At 33.7% G+C, this 26,629-nt stretch overlaps 1 protein-coding gene across 9 annotated transcripts in view; it reads left to right on the top strand.

The window, feature by feature from the left end:
* CNKSR2 (connector enhancer of kinase suppressor of Ras 2) overlaps positions 1-26,629 on the top strand; it is a 276,605-nt gene that overhangs the window by 116,846 nt on the left and 133,130 nt on the right. For all 9 annotated transcript variants that reach the window (XM_081565963.1, XM_081565962.1, XM_081565960.1 and 6 more), the window contains exons 6-8: positions 8,121-8,240; positions 14,829-14,888; positions 19,034-19,102. In XM_081565963.1, the coding sequence (XP_081422089.1) occupies positions 8,121-8,240; positions 14,829-14,888; positions 19,034-19,102 (249 nt within the window). The remainder of the gene's footprint in view (positions 1-8,120; positions 8,241-14,828; positions 14,889-19,033; positions 19,103-26,629) is intronic.

The raw sequence follows: 26,629 nt of genomic DNA, 5'->3' as shown, positions 1-26,629 counted from the left end.
TAAAACAAAACACCGCACAAAAGGAAGAAAAGCTCCCTCTCCTTTCCCTATCCCTCCAGCACCCTCTACTGATACAAACTTAACATTGTCCTTACTGTAGAGCACAAAGGTCCTGCCTATTCCTAGAGCAAACACTGAAGGGTGAATTTGGAACTGAGAGCCCATGAACTAATAACTGGTACAATGTGATTAACTCTTTTCTCTATAAAATCACATATGGCAACTTTGAACTTCTCTACTAAATCTAAAGACATTGCTCCCAGGTCTCTGCTATTTGTTCCCCATTTGTCCATAAACTGTATATATAGTGCCTGGATTTTCCAGAAGCTCATCCAATCATAATGAACTGTTTCACTCTAGCTATTTGAAATAAAATGAAATCATCTTCCTAATAACCTACATCTTGCTTGAACCACTGGTATTTCCAGACTCTTATTAATCTTTAGCCTGGAAAGTAGTGTGCATTCTAATGAGTACCCCTCTCATCTGCCTGGGAACTCCCTATAAGCCTGTTGGCTCTACTTCCTGCCTCTGAGAGAGGAGGTGAATAGGATGGAGATTTTCCCAGGTTCAGTTCTGGTTTCCATCTGACTGTTTCCCTATCAGAAAACAAAAGAGCAATGGAGGTTCATATCCCAGCTTTAATTCAGACCAGGATACCTTAGGAAAGTAGTTGTACTGATGCTGAAGCTGCTATACCTTGGCCACCTGATGCAAAGGGCCGACTCAGGAGAAAAGACCCTGATGCTGGAAAGATTGAGGGCACGATGAGAAGTGGGCAACAGAGGATGAGATGATTGGATGGCATCATCAATTCAATGAACATGAGTTTGAGCAAACTGCAGGAGACAGTGGAGGACAAGGAATCCTGGCATGCTGCAATTCATGGGGTTGCAAAGAATCAGACAGATGACTTAGTGACTGAATAACAATAGGATGCCTCGTGAATGTAGTTGGAAGTCAGTTGGAAGTATCACGGATCCACTTCTTGCTCATCAAAGTAGGTGTACGTTTGGGACTGATGTTTTCTCACTGTTTGGTACTGACCTCTTCATTCTTTGAAGATTATTATTTTAAAGTGTTATTCCTTCTCTGTCATCAGGAGGAACACAAGGACAGCATGGTTAATGTCAGTGATATTAAGAACAAGCCAGGGAGGTGGGTGGGGGGTCCAGGAAGGGGAACACATGTAAACCCATGGCTGATTCATGTCAATCTATGGCAAAAACTATTACAATATTGTAAAGTAATTAGCCCCCAACTAAAATAAATAAATTTATTAAAAAAAAAAAAGGCAAATTATGTGAGGAAAAAAAAAAAAAGAACAAGCGAAATACATCACCAGAAACACTGTCTCAGTTTGAGAAATCCTTAAGCATAGCAGTGACATTTACATCATGTAACAGATACTCAGTGCTTTTTGAATGAATGAATGGCTTAATAAAGCAGTGTTGGTGGTGATTTCTTTACATTTTGCTAATAGTTTTGTTGTGCTTTTTCCCCCACCATCAGAGTCTGAAACCTAAAGGGATTGCAGAGTTTTCTAGGTCTTTTTGGAGCAAAGTTCATATGACCTTTATTATTTATTTGCAAATACAGTTGCTTTCTGAAGCTCTTTGAGACTCTTAATCTTTGTTATATACAAATATAATTTTTATATTGCTTTAAAATTGAAATTTTATTCTATTGTGTTAGTTGTTAACGTTTAAAAGAGATTTCTCGTGCAGTTCTTTTTACTCATATGAGTAAGAAATTCTTCCTATGTTGGGGAATGTGTATGTAATTGATACTTTTTAATATCAATTTAGATTGATTGTTCACGCCTGTTTTAATTTTTATTCTATATTGGAGTATAGTTGATTTACGGGCTTCCCTTGTAGCTCAGCTGGTAAAGAATCCACCTGCAGTGCTGAAGACCTGGATTCGATTCTTGGGTTGGGAAGATCCCCTGGAGAAGGGAAAGGCTACCCACTCCAGTATTCTGGCCTGGAGAATTCCATGGACTGTATATAGTCTATGGGGTCACAAAGAGTCAGACATGACTGAGCGACTTTCACTTCACTTCATAGTTAATTTACAATGTATTAATTTCAGGTGTATAGCAAAGTGATTCAGTTATACATATATCTATTATTTTTCAGATTCTTTTCCCATTTAGGTTATTATAAAATATTGAGTAGAGTTCCCTGTGCTGTAGAGTAGGTTTGTATGTGCTAAGTCGCTTCGGTCGTATCTGACTCTTTGCGACCCTATGGACTTTGTGACCCACCAGGCTCCTCTGTCCATGGGATTCTCCAAGCAAGAGTACTGGAGTGGTTTGCCATTCCCTCCTCCAAGGGATATTTCTGACCCAGGGATCAAAGCTGCATCTCTTAAGTCTCCTGCATTGACAGGCAGGTTCTTTACCACTAGTGCCACCTGGGAAGCCCAAAGTAGGTTTAGGGAGCCATTTTAAGTGCAAAATTGCTAACTCAGCGTAGATCTGGCAAGTACTATAAACACTGTATTTCTGAATGAAGCTTATATAATTTAGAGTTTTCACTATTTAATGTTGGACTGAATTTGTACTATTTTATAAAAACAAAGCCTCTCGTTTACCAATTATATTGGAAATATCCTAAATTGGCAGTTACATGATTTATAATACTGAGGTATAATAATATATAAACCAAACAAAATAAAAATATGATCTATCCTCTAGACTATTTTAGTTGAAATATTATTTATATATCAATAACTATTTTAATATGTATACATTATTTATCAAAACTAAACTTTTGTTAATGTTTTCTATATTATTGATAAGAAACATGGATTATTTTTGCTGTTCTTAAATTGTAGCTTTCACATCATTTTTTCCCATCTTAAAATGCATATTCATCTGTTTATTGTTTCCTCATTTTATCTTAGTTTTACACTATTGTCCCTTTTATATTTGTGTATACCTGAAAGTAGAAATTTCCTTGTATAAATCCTTTTGTTAAACTTCTGAACCTGAGGTTCTTTTCTGTGTCAAATGAATTTCTTATTTTGAAATCTAAATATAATTTCCATTCATTTCCTCCAATATACTCGGAAGAATAACTATCTAGTATTCTACTTATTTAGAAAAGCATAAATAAAAATACTTTAACTAGCTTAATCATGTCTGGCTGAATGTGCTCCCAGGCTGAGGCTGACTTAAAACTTCTTACCTACTCCTTTCCTATTCACTGTTGTTTGCACTTAGAATGCTTTCTCCATTTCCTTTTAAAAATGCTATAGTTTATTTCACGTATTAGTCTAAAAAGTGTCTGACAGGTTCAGTGAAAATAAAAGAATGCTCATCAGAGATACTGAAATAATGCTCTGTTATTGATTAGTATATTATTGTAAGATTGCTGTTTTTCGAAACTTCACAGTGACTGAAATGTTGCTTTTATGGCTTTTTAAAAACCACTATTTTATACTAAATGTTCAGATATTTTTTCCCCTAATAACTTTTAGATTTGGGTGAACCAGCCATACACTATATGCAAACCTATATAAAATATACTATGTGTATAGAATAGAGGATGAAAAGGTCCCATTTCTTCCTCAGAATATACTCTCTGATTATATTAATTCAGATTTGAAATTTATATAAATAACTGGAGAGGAAAAAAATGACAATACCATTAAATCCAGCCCATGACACTCTTCTGTTTTAAAAGTTTCTTAAATCTCAGCTAGCCATGTCTGTTAACTGTTATTTAGTCACTAATCTTTTCTTGCCATTTTGGGTAGTATAAACAGAATCCAGAATCAGTTATAATACTCATTGCCACTTTATGTTTCCTTTATACTAAAGACATATTATTTTACTAGGCTTTAATTTAAAATTTTAAAAATTGTTTCTATTTTTAGAACTAAAGATAAATAGAATTTAAAGTCCTTTGATATAAATATTGCAAAAATAGTGAAAGAATCTCCTTTATGCAAGTGGCTACCAGTTATCTTCTATCTAGAATAGAGTTGTCTTTTTTGTTGCTAAAATTGCAAGTTTTCCCAGAAGCTGGTTCTTTCATACTCTCAAGTCTAATAGTTCTTATCTAAACTGCATTATAAATTGCAAGAACACTTGTAGGCACACCTTATATTTCATTATGCTGTGTAGTTTAAACATGTTATATAATGTCCCTTTAATACAAACATAGATTTTAAACAATAAAAAAATTAAACTAATCAGCAACAAATGGAGATTTAAGTATTGAAGAGATGGTAAGCATAATGATTAAGAAGTCAAATTGTTTTGTTGCCAAGACAGTGACTTTATTTAGCCTTGCTTTCTTATCTGCTAAACTGACTATAATAATAACTACTTCAGAAAGTTGTTTAAAAGATGCATGAAATAATGAGGTATTTAGCGTTGTGCAGGACACATGGTAGGTACTCTGTAGTGTTGATGTTAACTTTTAATAATAAAGAACGTATTTTCTTAGTATATTATAGTTAATTTTCTTTTTCTGGGATACACTATTAGGTAGCAATAGATAATACTGTGTGTTAATATGATGGCATAATATTACAATTTCACTGAAGGGAAAAATTAACTTTTTAGAAGAACGTGTAGGGCATCATGCTAAGTGACATAAGTCAGACCGAAAAAGACAAATACTTTAGATGCCACTTACATGTGGAATCTAAAATCTACAACAGACTAGTGTCAACTGAATAAAATGCAAAACCTAAAAGTTGAGAATTATGTTTTATTTGGTGAACTGTCTGAGAACTCAAGTCCTATAGGCAGCCTCTCAAATAGTTCTGACGGACAGCTCCCAAGAGGTTAGGGAGTAACCAGGGTATATATGGGTTTTTGCAACAAAGACTAGGGAACATCAAAAGATCACCGTTAATTAAAGAAAACCAAACATCTCAAGTTAACGAAATTAGTACTTGCCCATGTATGGGAAGGTGCAGGAGTCTGGGCTCACTGAAATTAATTCTTTTGATACACACCTTAGCCAGCACCCTCTTCTTTCCCATCCTAAGTCTCCTCGGGGTGCACCTTTGAGGGTGGCTGCAGTGGCTAAGGGCTTGGTGGCCTCTGCATCCTTTGTGGATATGGCAGGTAGTATTTTTTCATTCACACTACTGAATATAACAAAATATAACAAAAAAGAAACCAAATCACAGATATATAGAGAACAAAGTAGTGGTTACCACTGGGGGAGGGAAGAGAAATCTAGGGGTAGAGAGTGGGAGGTACAAACTGTTAGGTGTAAAATAGGCTCAAGGATGTGTGGTACAACATGAGGAATCTAGCCAATATTCTATAATAACTGTAAGTGGAAAATGACCCTTAAAAATTGTTTTAAAAAAAGAAAAAGAAGTCCTAAACCCTACTTCAAATTCAGTAAATAAGTAAACAAATAAAAATAATAACTTCCTTGGAACTTGACTGTAGTACCCTTAATGTGGTTTCCTGCAGTGGCTTGATGTATGATACAGTAATGAGTGTAGAATTAGCATATGAAACCAAGCCATTTTGTATCCCTTCTAATTGACTTATTGAACCAAGTGCCAAATGCTACAATATAAAGATTCTAGTACATTATTTCTCAAACAGGGAGCAAGGTTCTAGCGACGTTTCTTTTCTAAGTCTTATTATTTTTTCCAAAGTTTTTAATCTGTTAAATCCTGATAGCTTTGCTAGTAAAGTCAATGTTTTACTCATCTTTCGTATTCCCAGCAGAACTAGAACATAGCAGGCATTTGACAAATAAAATTACTCAGTAGAGAAATCTGAAAAAATGATTTGCAACTTAATACGGTAGATTTAATTGGTTTTTTTTGTTTGTTTGTAAAAACACCTAACAATGTAGTTTTTCTGCTTTTCCCCTACTCCACTTCTGAGTGCTTCCAGTGCTTGAATAGGAGAGCTACTGTTGCTCATTACTAGTGTGTTATATGAGGCCTTGAGTGTTGCAGTACAGACATGTTGAGCCATTTATATATATTCTTTACCTCCCATTTATTTTCAGATTATCATGCAATTCAAGTATTCTATATAGAAACCCTTCACATTAACATTGTTATCCGTCCCGCCCCCTGCCACTTGAGACAGAGAGAAAATAAGAATGAAAATGAAACCACTTAAGGAAGGAAAGGAATAGTTAAAAGATTTAAATCTGCCCCAGTTGCTTTTCTTCCCATCAAACAGTAGCAATTTGAACCGTAGACATTTTTGTAACGGGCTGCCATTCTGTCTTTTTCCTCGTGGCTGCTAAAGAATCTTTTCAAAAGAAATTTAAAAAACAAAAAACACAGAAACTACGGTCCCAGGATGGGCTACATAATATGTGAGACCCAGTGCAAAGTGAAAATATGAAGCCCCTTGTTCAAAAATAATTAGGAATGCCAAAATGGCACCAACAGAGTGTAATACTAAATGCAGGCCCTTGTGCACAAGTCATCTGCCCATGATGCTTGCCCTGTGCAGTTCCCTATAGTTCTGAGAGGTAGTCTTCCTATTGGCACTTTGCTTAGCAGCTCTTCAGGGTAAATGCCTTCACTGTATCTCTTGGAAGCATTGAAACTTGAATATCAGAGAGAGTAAAGAGGTTTGAACTTCCCATTATGACCATGCAGTGTGATTACTGGTCATTGTAACATCATTAGCAAGGTCATGGAGTTAAGAATAATAAGATAATTCATCCAATGAGTGAGAACCCAGCCCTTTGAGCTTACAGAAAGCAACAAGGGGATAATAAACATTTATTTGATATCTTCTTTGGATAGAAACCATATTAGACTTTTAAAATATATAGTCATTATCCTGATTTGTCATGTAAAACATATAAAGTAATTTTTATTACCTCATTTTCTACATGTGTAAACTGAACTTCAAGGATATAAGATAACTTGCTCACAGACACACAGCAAGTGACTGGCAGTGTGGTGATTGCCTACATCTCTTCATACCAAGCCAATGCTTTCCATGCTGTCCACGGTCTGTCCTTAGGGGTTGATAGCCACAGTAAACGTGCAGCCGTGAGAAGCAGATGCAAAGGGCAGGGCTGCAATAAGGAGGAGAAATTTAGCCAGGCAGTTTCTGTGGGGTGAGAAAGCTGAACCTAGCAAAGACCAAGGTCATGGACCATGTACAGAATGCAGCAAATAAAGAGCCCTGAGGGAGCTGACACCCTTAAGTAGAGTAATGCAGTGGTCACAGAACAAATATAACATGTTGGAAATGGATAGAAGGTATGAATAGATTTATCCTAATTTAAACACTAATTTTTGTGTCCTCAGTCAACAACAACAAATGTTCTAGGATCTGTCTCCCAGGGGTAGGGGAAGAAGAGAAGTCAGAGATGAGTAGGACATGGTCCCAGCCTTAAAGGGCTTCTGAATGAAGTTATACAGTTTCAGACAGTTCATAGAACGTTAAGAAAGTGGGTTTGAGGGAATGCCAAACTTTGCCTGGAGGAAGGGGGGACTTGACAGAAAGGTAACCTTGAGCAGGAGAGTCTAGACAAATGAGAGGGAGGAGTTCACCAAGCAGATTTGGGAGATTCATTTTCCCTGGATTTTGGCTGGATTTTTTTTTTAACTTTTCTGATCACGAAGTAAAAAACCTTCAAGGTTTCTGAAGTTGAATTCTCTTCCATCCAATGGCTGGTATCAAGAAGTGTTCAGGTGATTAAAATTGTTTGGAAACAATCATTTCATTTTAGATATGATGAATCAAATAATAGAAACAAAACATAACCATAACTTTCTTGAACATTTTGATGTATGCATTCATGCTAAGTCGCTTCAGTCAAGTCCGACTCTTTGCAATCCCATGTACTGTAGCCCGCCTGGCTCCTCTATCCATGGGATTCTCCAAGCAAGAATACTGGAGTGGGTTGCCATTTCCTTCTCAGGGATCTTCCAATTTTGATGTGTAGTTCTTATATTTATAATTTAGATATAGATGTGTTTTATGTGTGTATTTCTTAACCTGAATATCTTTTTAATACAGATTTTATAAAATAAAATGCCAAGTACCTTCTTCTATTTTTTCCTTTTCCTTGTAAAAGATGTTACAATAAAAAGTGATTTATTTGTTATTTACAACATGTGTTGACAATAATTTTTTGTTTGTTTGTTTTCAGTGTAAAACTCTTTCTGGAGTCTGTGACCACATCATATCTCTGTCATCAGATCCTCTAGTTTCACAGTCTGCCCACCTTGAAGTGATTCAGCTGGCAAACATCAAACCAAGTGAAGGGCTGGTAAGAGAAACCTTGTTTATCAAAGCTACCATCAATCAACAGACAGCTAATGGTATGGGTGGGCAGCCCCCAAATATGAGAATCCATTAATTTTAACAGAGTGAATAGTTTTGGGTTTTTTTTTTCCCTAGAGGAATTGAAGTGGTGGGAGTTAATCATGATAAAAAGTTTTATAAAGATAAAAGAAAATGAAAGAAAATTTAAAATAGTGATTTCTGAATTAGTCTGTTTACTTTGGTAAATAAATTAGCTTTAGTTACATTTCTAACCCTTATCAAAGTTCCTTAGATTTACAGGAAATTTAAGAATTTTGTAATAAAAACCGCAGTGTTACCTGCTGATGCAAATGGGTGTTTTGTTTATTTTGCTTTTGTTTGTTCGTTTTAATAGGTCTCTTTTCCCTTAGGTTATATAAGCTAAATAAACCCAATATTCTTTATAATTCACATCTTTTCTTTCTTTTAAGGGTGAGTAAGCAGGTAGATATCGCTAAAACTAGGCTAACATCTATCTATGAGATGTATTTTTTATTATGTCATAATAAAGATAATCTTCTATATTTTGTTCACTTGATTAAAAATTGTATTGATTCTAAATTTAACCCAAGGGATACCTTTTCTTTTAATGAGCCTCTGGAAAGAAAGCATATAATATTACTATTAATAAGTGAGACAAAAAAAAAAAACAAGAAACTGACTGGAGAACATCTTCCCTACTATACAACTATTTCATGATAGTTTGGTGCTACAGTGATTCTACTCTCCCTATAGGTGAATTTTCCAAGAATACTAATAAGGATATTTTAAAAAGTAGAAATCCTAAAAACTACTGTTAACAGTGTAATTCAGATAATATATTCTTAAATATCCCTGTGCAGGTTTAACTTTTTATATGACCTTCCTTCTTCAATTGTATATGTGTGTGTGGTGTATGTGTAAGTGTGTATGTATATGTGTGTGTGTGTGTGTATATATATATATAAAACAATTTCTGGGGCAACGCCTTCATTGGTCACCAGTGATTTTTTTGGCTTGAAGTCCTGTTTTCTATAGAGCAACTTTTCTCTGGATACTTAACAGATTACTTTTGAGTAATCGGAAATGGCAACCCACTCCAGTACTCTTGCCTGGAAAATCCTATGGACAGAGGAGCCTGGTAGGCTGCAGTCCATGGGGTCTCTAAGAGTCAGACACAACTGAGTGACTTCACTTTCACTTTTCACTTTCATGCATTGGAGAAGGAAATGGCAACCCACTCCAGTGTTCTTGCCTGGAGAATCCCAGGGACGGGGGAGCCTGGTGGGCTGCCGTCTATGGGGTCACACAGAGTCGGACACGACTGAAGTGATTTAGCAGCAGCAATCATAGCTGCCTGTCTTTTTGTGGCTTGTATCTGTATTTTCCTGGAAAGATGGAAATCAACATCTCAGATATAGCCAAAGTATGTCATCATTGTAACTTATAAGTGTTATTAGCTATATTTTGATTAGTTTTAGAATTTATTTTAATGTTTATAAACTTATTTGAAGTAATATTTATGATTTTAAATTCTTACTATTCCTTTTGCCTATGTTTTACAAAGTCTGGTTTTATTTAAAGCATCTTTCTACCCGTAGTATTAAAGATTTTCCTTTCTTTAAAATCTCACCTTTTAGTAGTTCTGAAGGAAAGAAAGTTCTTTAAGCATGATTTGCACTGTGAGAAATTATGAACTGCTACTGTGTAATGTTAGACTAGGAGACAGAAAACCTGGATACAAATCACTTCCATAAAATAGAGCTGTGAGTGGGATATAGGAGAGGTGAGGAAGTAAACTAAATCTCCTTGACCGTAATGTTTTCATCTGTAGAATGTGAGGGGCAGGCAGGTATGGACTAGATCCTCTTTAAAGCTCCCTGTAGCTCTATGAATTTGCAGTTCTGAGGACAGTATTGTTCTGAGATAAAAGCCTGATTTTTCCCTCTAATTTCCACTGAAATAATGAGGTGGAAATAACCATGTGAAGTGAGTCAACACATTGCTCATTTATGGACTTGATGAAACCTTGATTTTTATTTTCAATGATGGTATAACCCTGGACAGGTCTTTTATTTTTTAAATTTCAAGTACGTAGAGCTGGTTGTGCTCTTTGGAATAGTCGTGAACTTAAAATGCCAAGAACCAGATTCAGTTATTCTGGAAGAGAGCTGGTAGAGAAAAGGAAGGAGTACCTACCACTTACCAGGTATCATCCTCACAACTCTGTAGAGTAGGTATTAATTTTCTCATTTTGCAAATGAGAAAATGGTATCACAAATCCTCACAGTTTGCCGTGTATGACATTAAGGTGACATACAACAGAGGCAGAGATTAAATCCAGGTAAATCTAAATGAGGTGCAATTTACCAAAGTTTGTTCCATCATCCCACAGTTAAAATTGGGGTGGCTAAAAGGAGGTAGAGAAGTTTAGGAGGATGGCTTTAAAATTAGAACTACTTAGAGGAATCCATTTAAAAGTGTAATCAGCAGCATTCCATTGGGAAAATATTTCCAAGGGACAAAAAGAAAAAGCTAACATGTTGAATATTAATAAAAGGAGTTATGTGTAAAACCATTTCATGTGATTCATGTTAAAGGGGAGATGACTAACTAGAAATCTTATATAGCTTTACTCAAGGTATCATTTTAAAAATCAATCACTTGATTTAAGTTTAGTCAGTCACGTTTGAAATAGACTTGAGGATTTGGATGACATTTAGCATGAGCTTAGCCATAGAAGTGTTTAAATGAAGGAAAGAAACAGAAAGATGTGGGAGAGTACCAAGCTTTAATGAAGTTTAATCAGTTTAAAACATCTGCAGATGGTCTTCTGCCTCTTTCAAAGCAGAACATCTGTCATAGGTAAAAGGTAACGGGCTTTATTCTTGCACTGATAAACTAGATAAATTGTTCATCAACTTTCTACCTAAGTAGTCAAATCTCCTAGGATTTCTTAGTTTTGAGAGTCCTGAGCATTATAAAGAATAGTGGGCATTGTGCTTAGTAATGGTTAAAATATATCAAGCTAGCTTCTAAAACGCTTTTAAATAACAATAATTAGCAGAAAGTTAAAGGAAGGAAAATGAAAACTATTGGAACATATCAAAACTAGATCAGAGCCAAGAGATGGAAAGAATAGAGAGGGAAGGGCTTAGGGTGCAACCTTGGGGAAGCCTCTTTGCTTTAGAGAGTTCTTTTGCTGTTTAGGCACTTGGACTCGCTCCTAAAATGCTTTATTCCATTGACTCGACTGTGAGGTTGCTTTGGCTCCGTTGGTTAACCGCCATTTGAAGACAGTGAAGCAAAGGTCATTTTGGCAAGCTGAACAGAAGACAGGGAACTGTTGGAGTCAGCTCCAGAATTAATTAATTGCTTTAAAAAAAAAAAGAAAGGAAGGAAGGAAGAATGAAGATTTTGATGAAATGGAAAACCAGATTTGTCTCAGTCCCAGAAAAAGAGCCATTTGAATTACATGTCCTCCTGCTGTTTGACCCTTTCTGAGAGGTGACCGAGTGATCAGATGTATTTCTGTGAACTCTTCATTATTCAGATGATTAGTTTGAAACTCATCCAAGTAACTTGTTTCTTTCTTTTTGTGCCTGACTTTTGGCCATTTTTCTCATTAGTACCACCAGAAAGATTAAAAAGCTGAAGAAGTCAGTCTTGATTATGAAAAGCAGTTACAACAAATGGTTTGTTGCATAAAGCAAAATATCTTCATTCTATGTGGCATTTTAAAAATAAGTTTTATTTCTGTTTTATTCGTAACTATGAAGTTGCTAAAACTGAACTCTGTATACATAGCTAGATCCTTATTTACTTAAGCATTTAAAAAATATATTTTGTCCATCTGAAAAAAAATTAGCTTTAATATAAATTACACAACATTTAATTATATATAATGATGAAATCCTCTTCCTATAACTAATGATAACTTGCTTTAGCTTACAATTGCCATTTTAAAAGTTCCTGGTATGTGTAGTAATTGCATACAGATTTCATTTCCTGAGTCATAACTAGATTATCTCCATGAGTTCTTATTATCCTGATGAATATAATGACTTTTCTAAATATTTATTTTAGGAAACTAGACTTTCTCTATGACCTAATCATTTAAGAAATTATATAGAGCTCTTGTCAAACACCTTAATTCATAATCAGTAATGCACTGTTGAAAGAAATGTGGAGAGAAATATAATCAACTTTTACTTGCAGTTGTCAGAAGAGATGGGTGATTAAAATAAATTTGTAAAAGGTCAAACCCAGTTATTCTTTTATAACCACATTGAACTTAGTATATGTGTGCTAGAGAGGTCTTTATCTTTTTAGAATGGATGTTAAACAGAGAATGTTTGACCCAGTGTCTACAATTTCCAAATATTCTGTTCTAATAAGGAAAGTGAAGGTGGACAACCCTTTTGTTAATGAATCTGTAAATTAGGAGCCTCATGGTTGAGAATATCGTCTGGGCTCGAAACGCAGCTTCACCTCCTTTGGCAGACCTGCCCAGTCTATCAGTAACTCAGTTTCCTTATTTCTGAAACAGAGATAATCATAGTGTGTACCACACAGACTATTTAAATAAATGTCAAACACTAACACAATCCTTAGCAGATTGTAACAAGTAGCTGTTAGTGATGATAGTGATAGATAATGATGAGTGATGATTGTTGTTTATGTCCAAGTTATATATTGATATATTGTTTTATTTCACTGTTTTTTTTCCACTTAATCCTCTCACAATCCTTCTATGTAAAAAAAGCTAAAAAAAGCTAAATTAGTTTAGCTCTTACAAATGTACTTTAAAAATCCTTTATTAATTTGATGTCATTTGGTTAATTCCCGTGGGGAAAATGATTGCAAGAATCTTGTCCCGTTCTGAGTATCGCTGTTGTATTATCTTCCAATAAATAATGGGATTAAATACTAACTTTAAAAGTATGTTATACACTTGTCACCTGTATAAGGTTGAATATTACCGTATGGTTATAGCCAAGAACTAACCAATTTTTAATTAATTTCTATTTGTATGTTTGTTGAGATTAGTTATGTATTTCATATAAAATGATGAATTTTCATATAAGAAATTAGAATTCGCAGATGAATGAACATCTTGTAAAATTACATTTATTTTGTTTCACATTAAGAGATCCAAGCTTAAACATTTTCTGAACTAATACCAACATCTTAGACATATGACATTACTGAATGACTTTTCAGAATTAAAACCTACGCAATGACTTCTTAATAATTCCATGCCATGAACTTATTGCTTCTTGTTTTTATTTCTTAGTTATTTTTACTGAAAACACAAGTACATTTAGATATCAAAATATATTAGCATCCAGGTATAGGAAATTAATACTGCAATTGTCTACACATAATTATTTAAATGTCTGCTTTTTCCAAAATGATTGTTCTTAGTTATTAAGTCCCTTATATTTCAGGCTTCAGGTTTATTTTAAAGTTAGTATTTTTTAATTTTTGAAGTCAATAGTTGAGATGCAAAGTAGTTTCAAAGTAAAACTTAGTAAATTTTTTATCTAACAGAATGTTCCTTATTAAAAAAGGCCACTCAGAGAATCATCTATTTTTTTCTGATTTATTTAAATGAAAATATTTCAGTATTTAAAATGTGAATCCTTTCTTGTGATACTTTTTTCTTTTAGGGTCCCGTCACTGTTCATAACTTAAAAGTTTCATTTGTTCTTAAAACTTGAATGATTTGAAGATTTCTAGATAATATTTTATCTTTAATGAAGCTTTTTCTGAAATCACTTGGTTTAAAGGGAAACGGAATTTCTTCTTTATTGGGAGGATGGGGTGCCACACATTACCTCTAAATTAATATTATTATGATTTTAATTTTAAATATTTATTTATTTTTGGCCACAGTTGTGGAATCTAATTCCCCAACCAGGGATTGAACCTGGGCCCTCAGCAGTGAAAGTGTGGAGCCCTAACCACTGAACCGCCAGGGAATTCCACCTCTTAATTATTGATAGAGAGGTCATTGGATGTAATTATTAAAACTTCAGCAGTAAGATTAAGACAGAATGTGTAGGATACAACAAAAGAGGAACAGAAAAAAAAATTTATATAAACAATATTTTATCATTCTTCTGTCTCCAGTAGTTCTGTAGTGGCTCTATAGAAACCTACTTTTTATTGTGTAATATGTATCAAGTATAATAAACTAATAATATCCCAATATTTGAATTTCCCATTGTAACTTTTATTTTGCCACAGCACATGTAGTATGGATTTTGAGGAGAGTGAACTATGTTCTTCAGGATATTGAATTACCATGATGCATTTTGTAAGTTCACTTTTCAAGTAATTATTTGATTAAGCTGAGTGCAGGCTTCTTCAGGCAAACTTTAGAAGCCAGAACACTCAGATAGGAATTTCTTAAAGTTCAAAGACAGCCTTATTGGATCATGGATTCATCCCTGGGGCAATGGCAATTTTAATTTGATAGGGCAATTCTTTTGGTAAATGAGGTTATAATATCGTTGAAAATATTTCAGTTTTCATTTGTTTTCCTATGCTGTCTTTTTTTTTTTTTTAGGGTATGTATATTAAATCAACATATGATGGCCTCCATGTAATTACTGGAACTACAGAAAATGTAAGTATTCTAACATTTCAAATTTTGGAGTATGTTTTTTCTTTTATTGTTAACCGACTTATGGCACTTACATGATTCCAATTGACTTCTGAGGAAATAAACAGATTACAATATACGACTAAAAAGACATATTGAGTTAGTAAGCGCTGATTTGGGGAGAATTTCAGTCATTTTTGTTAGTTTAGAATAGCTATTTACCTGAAGTAAATCAGATGTTTTGTGTTCAAAGCCAGAGATTTGTTAAGTATTTTCTGATTCATGACAAGTTATTGTGACATCTAAAAGAATCCACCTCCATCTGACAAATAGTGTAGTTTTATTAGGAAACTTAAATCGTGTAAGAAAGAAACATCAGATAAGTCATGTTTCCTGAATACTTGAACTATAATTGAACTTCATTCAGGGAGGGGGCAACATGGTATAGATCAGCTGGTTTTCACAGTGAAGTCCATCCCTGGACCAGCAGCATCAGCTTCCTTTGGGAATGCCCCACCACAGACCTGCTGAATTAGCTCTGGAGACCAGTCTCTTTTTTAATAAGAGGTCCTCTTTTAACAGGGGGTTCTGATACATGCTCCAGTTTGAGAGTCACTGCAAGCAGTAGGTCAGAGTCACTAGGCCTAGGCTGTACACCCAATTTTGATTTTGTTGGCAGTGTAATTTCTGGCGAGTCATTTACACTCTCACTGCTTTAATTTCCTCAACTATGCATGCATGCATGCTAAGTCACTTCAGTCGTGTCCAACTCTGTGTGACCCTATGGACAGCAGCCCACCAGACTCCTCTGTCCACAGGGTTCTCCAGGCAAGAATACTGGAGTGGGCTGCCATTTCCTTTTCCGTCCTCAACTATAAATCATAAATAATATATCATCTGTACTGCATACCTCACTAGGTTGTTGTGAAAATTAAATAAGATAATAAATATGAAAGACTGTACTATAAAAAAAGAGCTACAGAAATGTGACATGATTGTGTTGGACATTAACATGATCACTATAACAGATTTGAGTTGCATAATAAGTCATTATTTCTGCATTTGGTTGTCCCAGATTTCCATCCCATTCTCTTAAGCAGGTTTTGAGCTTTGAATATTTTTCTTTTAGAAATTCTGACAAATCACGTTTATACCATGTTCCTTCAAAGAAGACTGAGGTGAAATTAGTTAAATCTCAAGTTATTATTGTTCTCAGCATTTTCTTTTTTAAAAGACAATATTGTTTCATCTAATTCACCTATTACTTTAACCATTTGTTGATTTTTTTCCCCCTCCGCTTCACTTAGTTTCTTGTGAATGGTGAAATACATTGCAGTTGCAGTTTTGTACTGGCGTCTCATTGTTACTAAATTAAGAGTTAAATGAGATCAAGAATATGTTATTTGCATATTGTCAACTGTTTAACATTTTTAAATGCAGTGAGATACTTATAAACTATACTCTTGTCACTGATTGATCATTCTCATTAATGTGTACATTCCTCTGATCATTTGTTTGATCATTTGTTCATTTAACAAAACTCTGCTTCATGTCTGCCATGTTCCAGACTTGAGACTAGGTATTGAAAAAATTTTTAAATTACTAACTTGCTGCCCCTAAGGCATACAAGTACAAATTTATATGTGTAAACAGGTACTGAAATTTGCACAGATGGACAAAGGAAAAAATAGTAAATGTTGCCAAATAAAAACAAGGAAGGAATCACAGAAGTGGTTATTTTGAACTAACTGTATCTTGAAGAATTGATCAAAACATATCTCTCTACATTGTGTGGAGTCTGTAAAAAAAAAAAAAAAGAAAAAGTTGAGCACTATGCATTGTTTACATTAATTAGTAATATTTTATAAATGGATGAGTGACCAAAGAAGGATTGATTCTATGAGTAGTTCAGATATAAACGAAATGTTACTAGTTCATCATTTAATTCTTTTTTCTTGAAAGTATTTCATTATTTTTGGTACCCTAAATCATTTATCATTAGATCTGTGTTGAGTCTTAGTAAAGCTGCTCACTAAGTGGGTAAGTTATTTTGTTTTGCTGTACCCTGGTTTCTTAGTTTTTCCTTTGTAAAATTAGGGGTTCAGATAAACTATCTAGGATAACTTTTAACACTGCAAGTCTATACTTTGCATGAATTGTTTCCTTTTTCACTTCCCTGTGCAAAAAGTTGTTTCAGTTTCTTTGAATTTTATGTAGCAACTATCAAGCTCTTTTAAATTATGACTTAGAGCCATTGACTTGATTTTTTTTTTCATACACTCATTTAAAAAGATCAGTTGTAAGCCAAATAGCACAGGGACAGACTCTATAGTTACAGCTCTATTTACAAACTTTTCAGAAACATTACATGGTCCTGTCTGATTTGGTAGGTGCTGTGAAATAAATGCTTGTTTTTTTCTTGTTGTGACACTATTCTTAAAGTTGGGTTCACATCCTAGGTAAACTACCCTCTTAATTGTGTGGCTATGTTACTCCTTCAATAAGTGGAATTCCCTGAGATGCCATCTAACCTTGCATTCTAGCCTATTGTAAATAATTTTTAAAGAAAATCCTATTCCAGTGTCTTAAAAGTAGCGTTTTACTTTGCAAGTTCCATCACCATATCATCCTTCTTTTCCTTTCAATAGATATTAATGAATTGTATTACAGTATTTATAGTTGTGTTTGATAAATTAACACACATATAAATACACAAATACATTTTTTTCATAAAATATATTTTCTGTATATTCAAAAGCCCATATGCATATTATCATTAAAATGTCTAATATGCATAATCAATAGTCATTAGAGGGAAAATAAAGAATAGTACAGTATTTTAAATTCTTTATCCATACCTACAGTATTATGAAATTTCTATCTTAAATCTCATTTTAGTTTCCTAAAAACTTGAGAAAACTTGGCAATATTAGTTTACTAGTTTTTTTTTCCTTGTTTGTTTTTGTTTTTAATCTCTTTGGGGAATAAAGAGGAAAAATGATAAAATTGTTACATCTTGTAGAAATGTTGGCATTTTAATTTATTCAATGTGGTTTTGCCAATGTATTATGCTGTGTGAAACATAAGAAATAGGATTCTCTTGTAATTAGATACTGAAAAGAATGTTATTTAATGTAACTTTGAGCTAATGGCTATCCTTTCAATTTGCTTTTCTCATTTATTCAGAATTGATGGTATTAATGATGAAATAGCGATATAATCATTAGTTGACAAAGCTTTGGTGCTGATCATAAAGATGTACCTGAAAATATTTGTTTGCTGAAGTTAATGTGAATTATTTGTATTAAATGAAAAAAGACCAAAGTTTTAAAAGATTATGTTTTGACATATATATTTTTGAACCAGATGCCCAGTAGAACTACTGAGACAGTTGCCTGTTTACAGTTTGCCATTATCATTTTTCCCTAATGGTCTCAGAAACATAATGATCTTTTACAACATAAATATCTATATATTGTGTTACATTCCTACTTTCTGTCATTAGTTTTACATAGAATACAAGTAGTATATCAAATATTCAATAAGTTCAGGCACTCAGTTGTGTCCGACTCTCTGCTACTCCATGGACTGCAGCATGCCAGGCTTCCCTGTCCATCACCAACTCCCACAGCTTGCTTAAACTCAGGTCCATTGAGTTGGTGATGCCATGCAACCATCTCATCCTCTGTCGTCCCCTACTCATGCCTTCAATCTTTCCCAGCATCAGGGTCTTTTCCAATGAGTCGGTTCTTCGCATCAGGTGGCCAGAGTATTGGAGTTTCATAGAACCGTTCAACTTCAGCTTCTTCAGCATTACTGGTTGGGGCATAGACTTGGATTATTGTGATATTGAATGGTTTGCCTTGGAAACGAACAGAGGTCATTCTGTTGTTTTTGAGATTGCATCCAAGTACTGCATTTTGGACACTTTTATTGACTATGGTGGCTACTCCATTTCTTCTAAGGGATTCTTGCCCACAGTAGTAGATATAATGGTTATCTGAATTAAATATCAAGTATTAGTAACCTTTTTTTTAGTTTAATTTTTTGAAGATTATAATTAAGCTCTTGATCTAATTTAAAGGGGTGAACTTATGGTAGTGTTTCCATAGGGAGGAAATGATTGATAAAACTTATGTTCTTTATCATTTCCTTTATGTTTAATTTAGTCACCTGCAGATCGGTGCAAGAAGATCCATGCTGGCGATGAAGTGATTCAAGTTAATCATCAGACTGTGGTATGTATAATTACCTTACAAGTCAGTGGGAGGAACTAATACAAAGATTGCTTAAGTCTTTAAAAGAATACAATGAAATGAAATGCATGTTTGTGTACAAAATAATTAAATAGCCTTTTGAAAAATAACTTAAATGACTATTTTTCTAATTATCTTAAGAAATTTCAGAAGGCATTGTTTTAAAATAACATGAGGATTTATTGGTGGTGGTTGATGTTAGATGTACAATTCTATATGGATAATATTACCCCATGAACTGGGATGACCATTTTGGAATAGAAATTAAAGTGACAGTGCATACAACTTCAAATTTTTTAGTATTACTTTTAAGTTTCATTTTAAAAAATTATCAAATTACCTAGTAGATATGTTTTATAACACCATACATTCATTTATCTACTTTAACATTGATTTGTTCATTAAAGTATCTGGCAGATTGGTTTATTTTCATGTCATTTTTTTTTTATCTTAAATTTTAGTAGCTGAACTGGCTGTTCATTTCCCAAAAGAGAACTATAATTTAAGTTTTAAAACTATTGCACTTAACTAAATAAGTTCATATTTTTTTCGTTGTTGTTCTTTGAACCTCATGATTCTCTTTCTAGGCTGAGAATGACAGTGACATTCTGTGCCTATGGTAGATTTTCAAGGGCAGTTTTTCTTAATCTTAGATTTTAAAAATTAACATCATATGATTTTCATTTTGGACTAGTTTCTATCTCAATTGCTCTATCTCTGCCAAAATAAAATATATGGTTTTTAAAAGTGAAGTTAACATTAAAATAATCTGATTATTGATTTATAATCCACATTTTAAAAGAAAAACAATGTTCTATTTACTACTCACTGACTCTTCAGAGTAAGTAATTAATTATTTCCTACTGTACCTTTTAACTAAATTTGGTTTTGCCTGTTATAGTCAATAGAAGAAAGGCTATATTTGGAGGGTAGGAAGACTCATGTGAAAAGTCTCATCTTTCTCAGTGATTCTGATATTAAGGCAGATGCTATTTTAAATTTGGTTTGAATGAGAAGTTTGTAATATCTTGGAGAGGCTCCTGAACAGTGATAATTAAACTTATGATATTTCTTCAATAAGTTCATTTTCTAAATGAATAAAAGTTAATGAAAGTATGAAAAATTATATGTGTGGGATGTAAAGTTAACACTAATTATTGTTAGCTAGTTGAAGCTAATTAATGGAGAATATTGGTAATCAAGGGAGCCTTTCCACTCTATGACAGTTTTGATGATGAGTAAGTTCTCATGACTAGAAACTATACAGTACAAAGTGATTGTCCTGAGTAAAGTTTCTTGTCCTCTAGGATGAGGATTTGGGCAGTGGGATAAAACAGCTGCTTCAGTAGATTGGCAGCTCCTCCTTCTGATGTCCACGCTGCCTCCACTTCTACAGTGTGACCTTAGCAAATATGACGTCTGTTGGATAGTTTGACCTATTTCCAGTTGGTCAATACTAAGAGGATAGAAATTAGTCTCTAATGAGAAATAAAGTTGTTAAAAGGATACTCTTTGTGGAGCAAAGATTCTCATGTCTGTTGAATATGAAAGTCTTTAAAAGACTTAAAGTGAACCAATAAAATCTATATGCATTGGTGATATTTAAATACTGTGAGAATGTGTCAACACATCTTTATATTGCAGGAATATTCTAAAATATTAGAAACTACACAGAATGATGGTTGGAGGAACTTGCTTTCAGTTTTTGCTCTGAAATTGACTTATAGTTTTAAGTGAGTCATGGTAACTATTTGAGTTTATCTTTTCAATAATAATAACCAGAGCCAACACTTACTGACTTCTTACAGTGTGCCAAGCATCATGTTAAGTCCTTCACATATTTTATGTTATTTACTCCTCACAATAATCCTGTGGAGAAGATGTATGTGGAGACTGAATGATTATTTAACCCACCTACAGCTCAAAGCTCACTGACTCCAAGGTCCATGCTCTTACTTCAGTTTTATTATACTCCCTCCCCAAACTCAAATTGTAAGATTATCAAACAAAAGAGGAGGAATTCCCACAATCCTGTAAGTAAATCTTAAGATTCAGGGAGAGGTTACGCAGAGCCAAGGGTAGATAATAGAGGAAGTGAGAATTTGCATAACTTGGGTAGTGGTTCAGGTCAATTGAAATTAGAAATGGGGTTGAAATTTAACTTTACTGCTACATCCTCACTCACTCCTTTCCTCCAGATAGACAAGATACATAAAACACAACGCCAGGCATGTGGTAGAAGTTCCACAGAAATTAACTTTCCAACCTCCCTTTATCTACTACAACAATTGGGCCAGTTGGAATCCAAGTCCTGAGCAGACTGCTACTGCAACAGACAAATTGATTTTGGGTGATAATAAAGACATTGTCTGACAGGAAATTGTGTTGAATTCCATCAAAGTGACCTTCCTTAATAATGTGATCAATTAGCAGATTGCTTTCTTTTTGTTCAAATTGAGGCATATTTGTTCATGAATGGTATCTTTCATTAAATGCACCCTACTGTGTCCTCTCTTTCTTACTATTGCCCCCATTGTGGTCTATGCAGTGGCTTTTACTTCTTACGAGACAATATACAAAGGCGGGGGAATGGACATTATCTTAGTTTTGTTATTATGGAAGGTTTGATAGATCGATAAATTAGTTGAAACAAGTATAAGTTATTTGCAGTCTACAGTTACCCCTTCTGTCCCTGTATTCATAACCAGGGATATTAGGGGTTGGTTATGATATATTTACATTAAAGTATTGCCTAATGCTTTTAAAATACATATTTTAATCCAGTATTTAACCAGAATAGTGAGATATTGCCAATATTATTCTATACCAATATAGGTTCAAGAATGAAAAGAGTAATGTTCAATTTTATGTTTTGAATGTTATTAGCCCAGTTAGTATTTTTCTATAATTATAAAATTTCCTACTGCTATAGGTAGTAATGTACAATATAAAATTTGACTACTTTTCTTATTATAAAATACCTAGAAAAGCAATGTGAAATTTTCCCCTAAGAGTCTGAGAAAGTTGAATAATCACAGATGAATTCAAATACTATTTTTGAAATTGCTAGTATGGTATATCTTCAAGATGTTCAATTAGATGTGTGTGTGTGTGTATTTATAGTTTGCTCTTTAAAAATATATATATATTTTCTTATTTAAAATGAAACTGGAAGTTTTATGTCCTTTTTCATGTTGCTATATTCTTTATTGTAAGTGAGTTTTAAGCTTTTCTAATCAACATACTTCTGTGGCTGAGAAACTGGCTGCCAGGTAGGAAGAAGAAAAAATCATGAACATCCAAGCAAAGCAGACTGAGTCCTATTGCATGTCTTCCCTGCCAGTGAAGATCCAACTCCTCAAAGGCTGCTGGAATCTCCCAAGATTTTTTCTACTTCATCTGCCACTACATTCCTCTCTGGGAGATACCTCGGCATAGTTTGAACCAGCAACTCTGCCCTCATGATGCACTTTCAACACTTTTTTTTTAGCTGATGAGTCTACTTATAGTTATTAAATCTATTTGAGCATATTCCTAATGAATCTGTTAAAATTTCATGTCTTTGCTGTTTTTGGTGTGTAAGTGTTATAAAGGTCTATCCATACTAAAAACAGATACTTGCTTCTTAGGAATATCAGTTGAAAAGATGGGGTACGTGATGTTGAATCTAGCAGTTGGAAAATTTTCCTTTTATTTTGTGTGTATACGAAAACATATTCACTATTACTTTGGAAAGTCTTCTGGAACCTGGTGACTACATTATGGCAAGAAAGGGTTCAATAGATGGGTTATAAAGTCTACTGGAATGGAAAATAACCAGGTTGGGGTAGTCAAGAAAAAGATAGCCTACAATAAACAGTCAGGGTGTTTGACAGTGATCAGTAAGAGATGGAAGATGAACACTGTAAACTAGTGGGTTTTGTTACCCCCTAAATGGTAAACATTACTGAACAAGAATGCAGGTGATGTCATAGGGGGTGGGAGAAGGGAATGAGATAAAGGACTATTATCTGGAAAGGTCATTCTGACTTCATTTATATAATTCTAAGCAGTGTCTCCTTTATTCTCTTATTCTCACTCTAGTCTCTCATTTGTGACTCTTTCTTCACCCTCTTGTTCCTTCAACCTCAGAACAACAGGCAAATATTGTTTGAAAGGGAAGCCGAGGTAATCAGAATGGATGGAGAGTATGGTGACCCATTAAAACGCAACAATCCCTTCACCAACCACCCTCCCGGCCCTTATCCTGTTGCCTGGAAGGAGTAGTTAATTGAGTGGATTCAGTACCACAATATTGGCTAACACCAATGTGCTTTTTCTCTTTTTTAAATATGTATAATTGTTGTCTTTATTTTTTAGGTTTTTCTTCTAACTTGGTTTACTTTACCATCCTCATCTCTTCTCACTTGACTACTTCTCCTACATTCTTCACCTTTTTCAGTATTTTTTTTATTCTCGCCTATTTTCTTCTGTTCTCCTTTCTCAAAAGGGAAAGTATTTATTTTATAATTTCTTACAACAAAAAGTATTGAAAACTCAAATGGCAGTATTTGCAGTGCTTCTCCTTTCTTATCCCTGTAAACACAAGATGTTGCTGGAATACAGAGATTAAGTATATTAGCGTGGTGTTTAACATATTGCTTAATAAATGGTTATGATAATATCCTAAAATAATTCTGTTAGGATTCTAAGAAATTGGTATTCTAAAACAGAGCAAGTGAATTGTTCTCTTTTGGAAGGTGAAAATACCATGAAAAGACACTTACCAAAAATTAGAAGAAATAATCCATCAAAGATTTCAGTTCCTCACAGTAAAATTTTATTTCAGATTCTACTTTGTATAGGATATAGTTTCTTTTATTTTACATTGAATATTGTGAATTTGATGAGAATGTGTGGAAACTGGTTTTGAACTGCCACATATTTATATAAATTATGTTTTTTTATCCCTAGAGAAATCAGTTCATTACTTTATTATCTAATATAATATTTTATGATTTTTCTGTTATCAAACTAAAATTATCTTAAGTCTTTATATAAAGAAAATAAGTTGTACGATACCTTAATATTGGTAACTTCCTGTGAACCAATTTATTTTTTCTGCGAATGACTGCATCCTGAGTTATTTCTTTCTAATTTATACAGTTCTTCTAGCTCCACCAGGAAAAGACTAATTGGTTTTAAATGTGGTTAGCTCTAATTTTTTTTATTATTAGAAACATCTTTCAGTGTTGACATACAATTAATAGGTTAATTATTTTACATGGAATTTTAAAATGTATCCATATAAGTGATGATTTTGTATGTTTAAAATGTATCTATTGGCTGATGTTCTTTCCTACTCTGGATTTTTAAGTGTGCAGCTCATTTGCAAATCAGTGTCAATAACTATATCCCTTTTCCTACATCTATCAAAAAGGCAGACGTTGGTCAGTCACAGTTCCCTAATTTACTTTATGTCTATAATAGAGGTGGGCAATTAGTAGATGACAGCTGCCTGATGAAGATAAAAAATTATTGCATGAAAGGGAAATACATTAGAGCATCATAAAATAGAAAATTCAAGAGATAATTTTAATAATGTTAAGTTCTTTTTAAGTTATTTGGCCCTAGGATTCAAATATAGGTTTCATCCACTAAATTAACATTCTCAGCTATATTGTGGCTGAAATTTTAGGTCATGTAACTACTCATCACTTTCATATTTCCTCTCATCTTATTACTGTAATACTGGACAATAAAGGGTATTTTAAAATTGAGACAAATGGCAGAGAGAGTTCATGGGGCCTCATTTAGAACTGACAAGGAATTACCTTTTTTGTCTGAGTTGTTGCATTTCTGATAAAATGACTTCTGAAGATAACATCTACAGTGAAAATATTTACAGCCATTATGGAAGTTCTTAAACTAAAACTTTTTGTTAAGAAAGATGTAGACTACTGTTTATTTAGCTATATAAATGCATGTATGCACATTCTTTGGTTTTGTTTTGATAAATGCAGACATCTATTGCAATACTTGGTAGTATTTTCAAATACACATTGTCTGTTAAATGTCTACCAGTAAATGACATTATAAAATTATTCATAGAAAAGTTGTAGATTTCTAAACATGTTTCTTTATGAATACTTGGCTTTGGTTACTTTAATTACATTTTTGTCTGGATTCCTAAATTAAGTTTAAGTTGAATTTTTCATAAATATAGATGTTTTCTTTATTCTTTCTCAGAATTCTTACAAATAGGATGTATAGATTTTTAGATAACAGTGTTTTGTTTCATCCCTTAGCTTTGGTGACTAAGACTCTTTATTTTAAAATACACATTTTCAATGTCTTTGCAAGGAGAACAGAAATGAAACATAGGAAGGAATGGCTGAGATGTAAAATTTCCATATATATGCAAACATAAAATTAAGTTAAAATTTAACCCATGCAAGTATCTTTATAAAAATTTTAGTTAAAAACTTGTATCATTATGGTTCTTTGAAAATATCCTACTGATTTTGGGGGTAATGAAGCTCTTTGATATAACCAAAGATTCATCCCCACATTCTTTTACTGTTACGTGATTATCTCCCTAGCAGAGGCTTTTAGACTCACTGAATTTTATGTTTTGGGGAAGTTAAAGAATACTATGAATGATAATGAAATAAGAATAAAATGGGCTTTGATTTAGTTTCCTATAGCGTATACAAATGTGAACCATGAAGCCCCTCAAAATAAACTTTTGGCCTTCAGAGACCAAAATATTACCAAATACCATACGGAGTTGGTATATTGAGTTGCTCAAGATGCTAAACTATACCAGAAGCAGAGATACCAATGATAAAAAGGTGCAGTTTATATAGGTAACAGGATAGGTAATAGAAGATAATGCAAATAACAGGATGTGGAAATGTATCACCTTTGGTAAAAAACAATGTGGGTGATTTGTAGAACTAAATGGAAAAAAATCATGAGTATTATTTTCTTCCTCCCATGAGCTTCCTCATGAGTCAATCAAGAAATTCTGATTTAACCCTTAGAACTTCTTGGTTATAGAGAAAGACTCCGGGAGGTGGTGTACAATAGGTGAAAAACAAAGTACTTCTTGTAGTCTTCAAGTTGGTTTTCTCTCATGGACTCCCTATTCATCTTCAGCGGCGAGAAACTGTATTCTCTATGCTTTCTCTTAAATAAAACACACATACACACACACACATGTATATTATATATGTGACTGTGAAATTCACATGAAAATATTAGCTACCAAAACATATGTGTAAATTCAAATTGCGAGGAACTCAACATGGTCCAAGTTTTACAGTAAAATTAAGCCACATAAAAAACATGCCTTTAAAAAACAAATGCTTTGATAAAGTATCTGCTTGCAATGCGAGAGACCTGGGTTCAATCCCTGGATCGGGAAGATCCTCTGGAGAAGGAAATGGCAACCCACTCCAGTACTCTTGCCTGGAAAATCCCATGGACAGAGAAGCCTGGTAGGCTACAGTCCATGGGGTCGCAGAG

The sequence above is a fragment of the Giraffa tippelskirchi genome, chromosome X (assembly GCF_054371585.1).
Source record: "Giraffa tippelskirchi isolate mGirTip1 chromosome X, T2T-mGirTip1v1.2.pri, whole genome shotgun sequence".
NCBI classification, from domain to species: domain Eukaryota; kingdom Metazoa; phylum Chordata; class Mammalia; order Artiodactyla; family Giraffidae; genus Giraffa; species Giraffa tippelskirchi.
The sequence above is the reverse complement of the archived record's forward strand: the minus strand, read 5'-3'. Positions and strand labels throughout refer to the sequence as shown.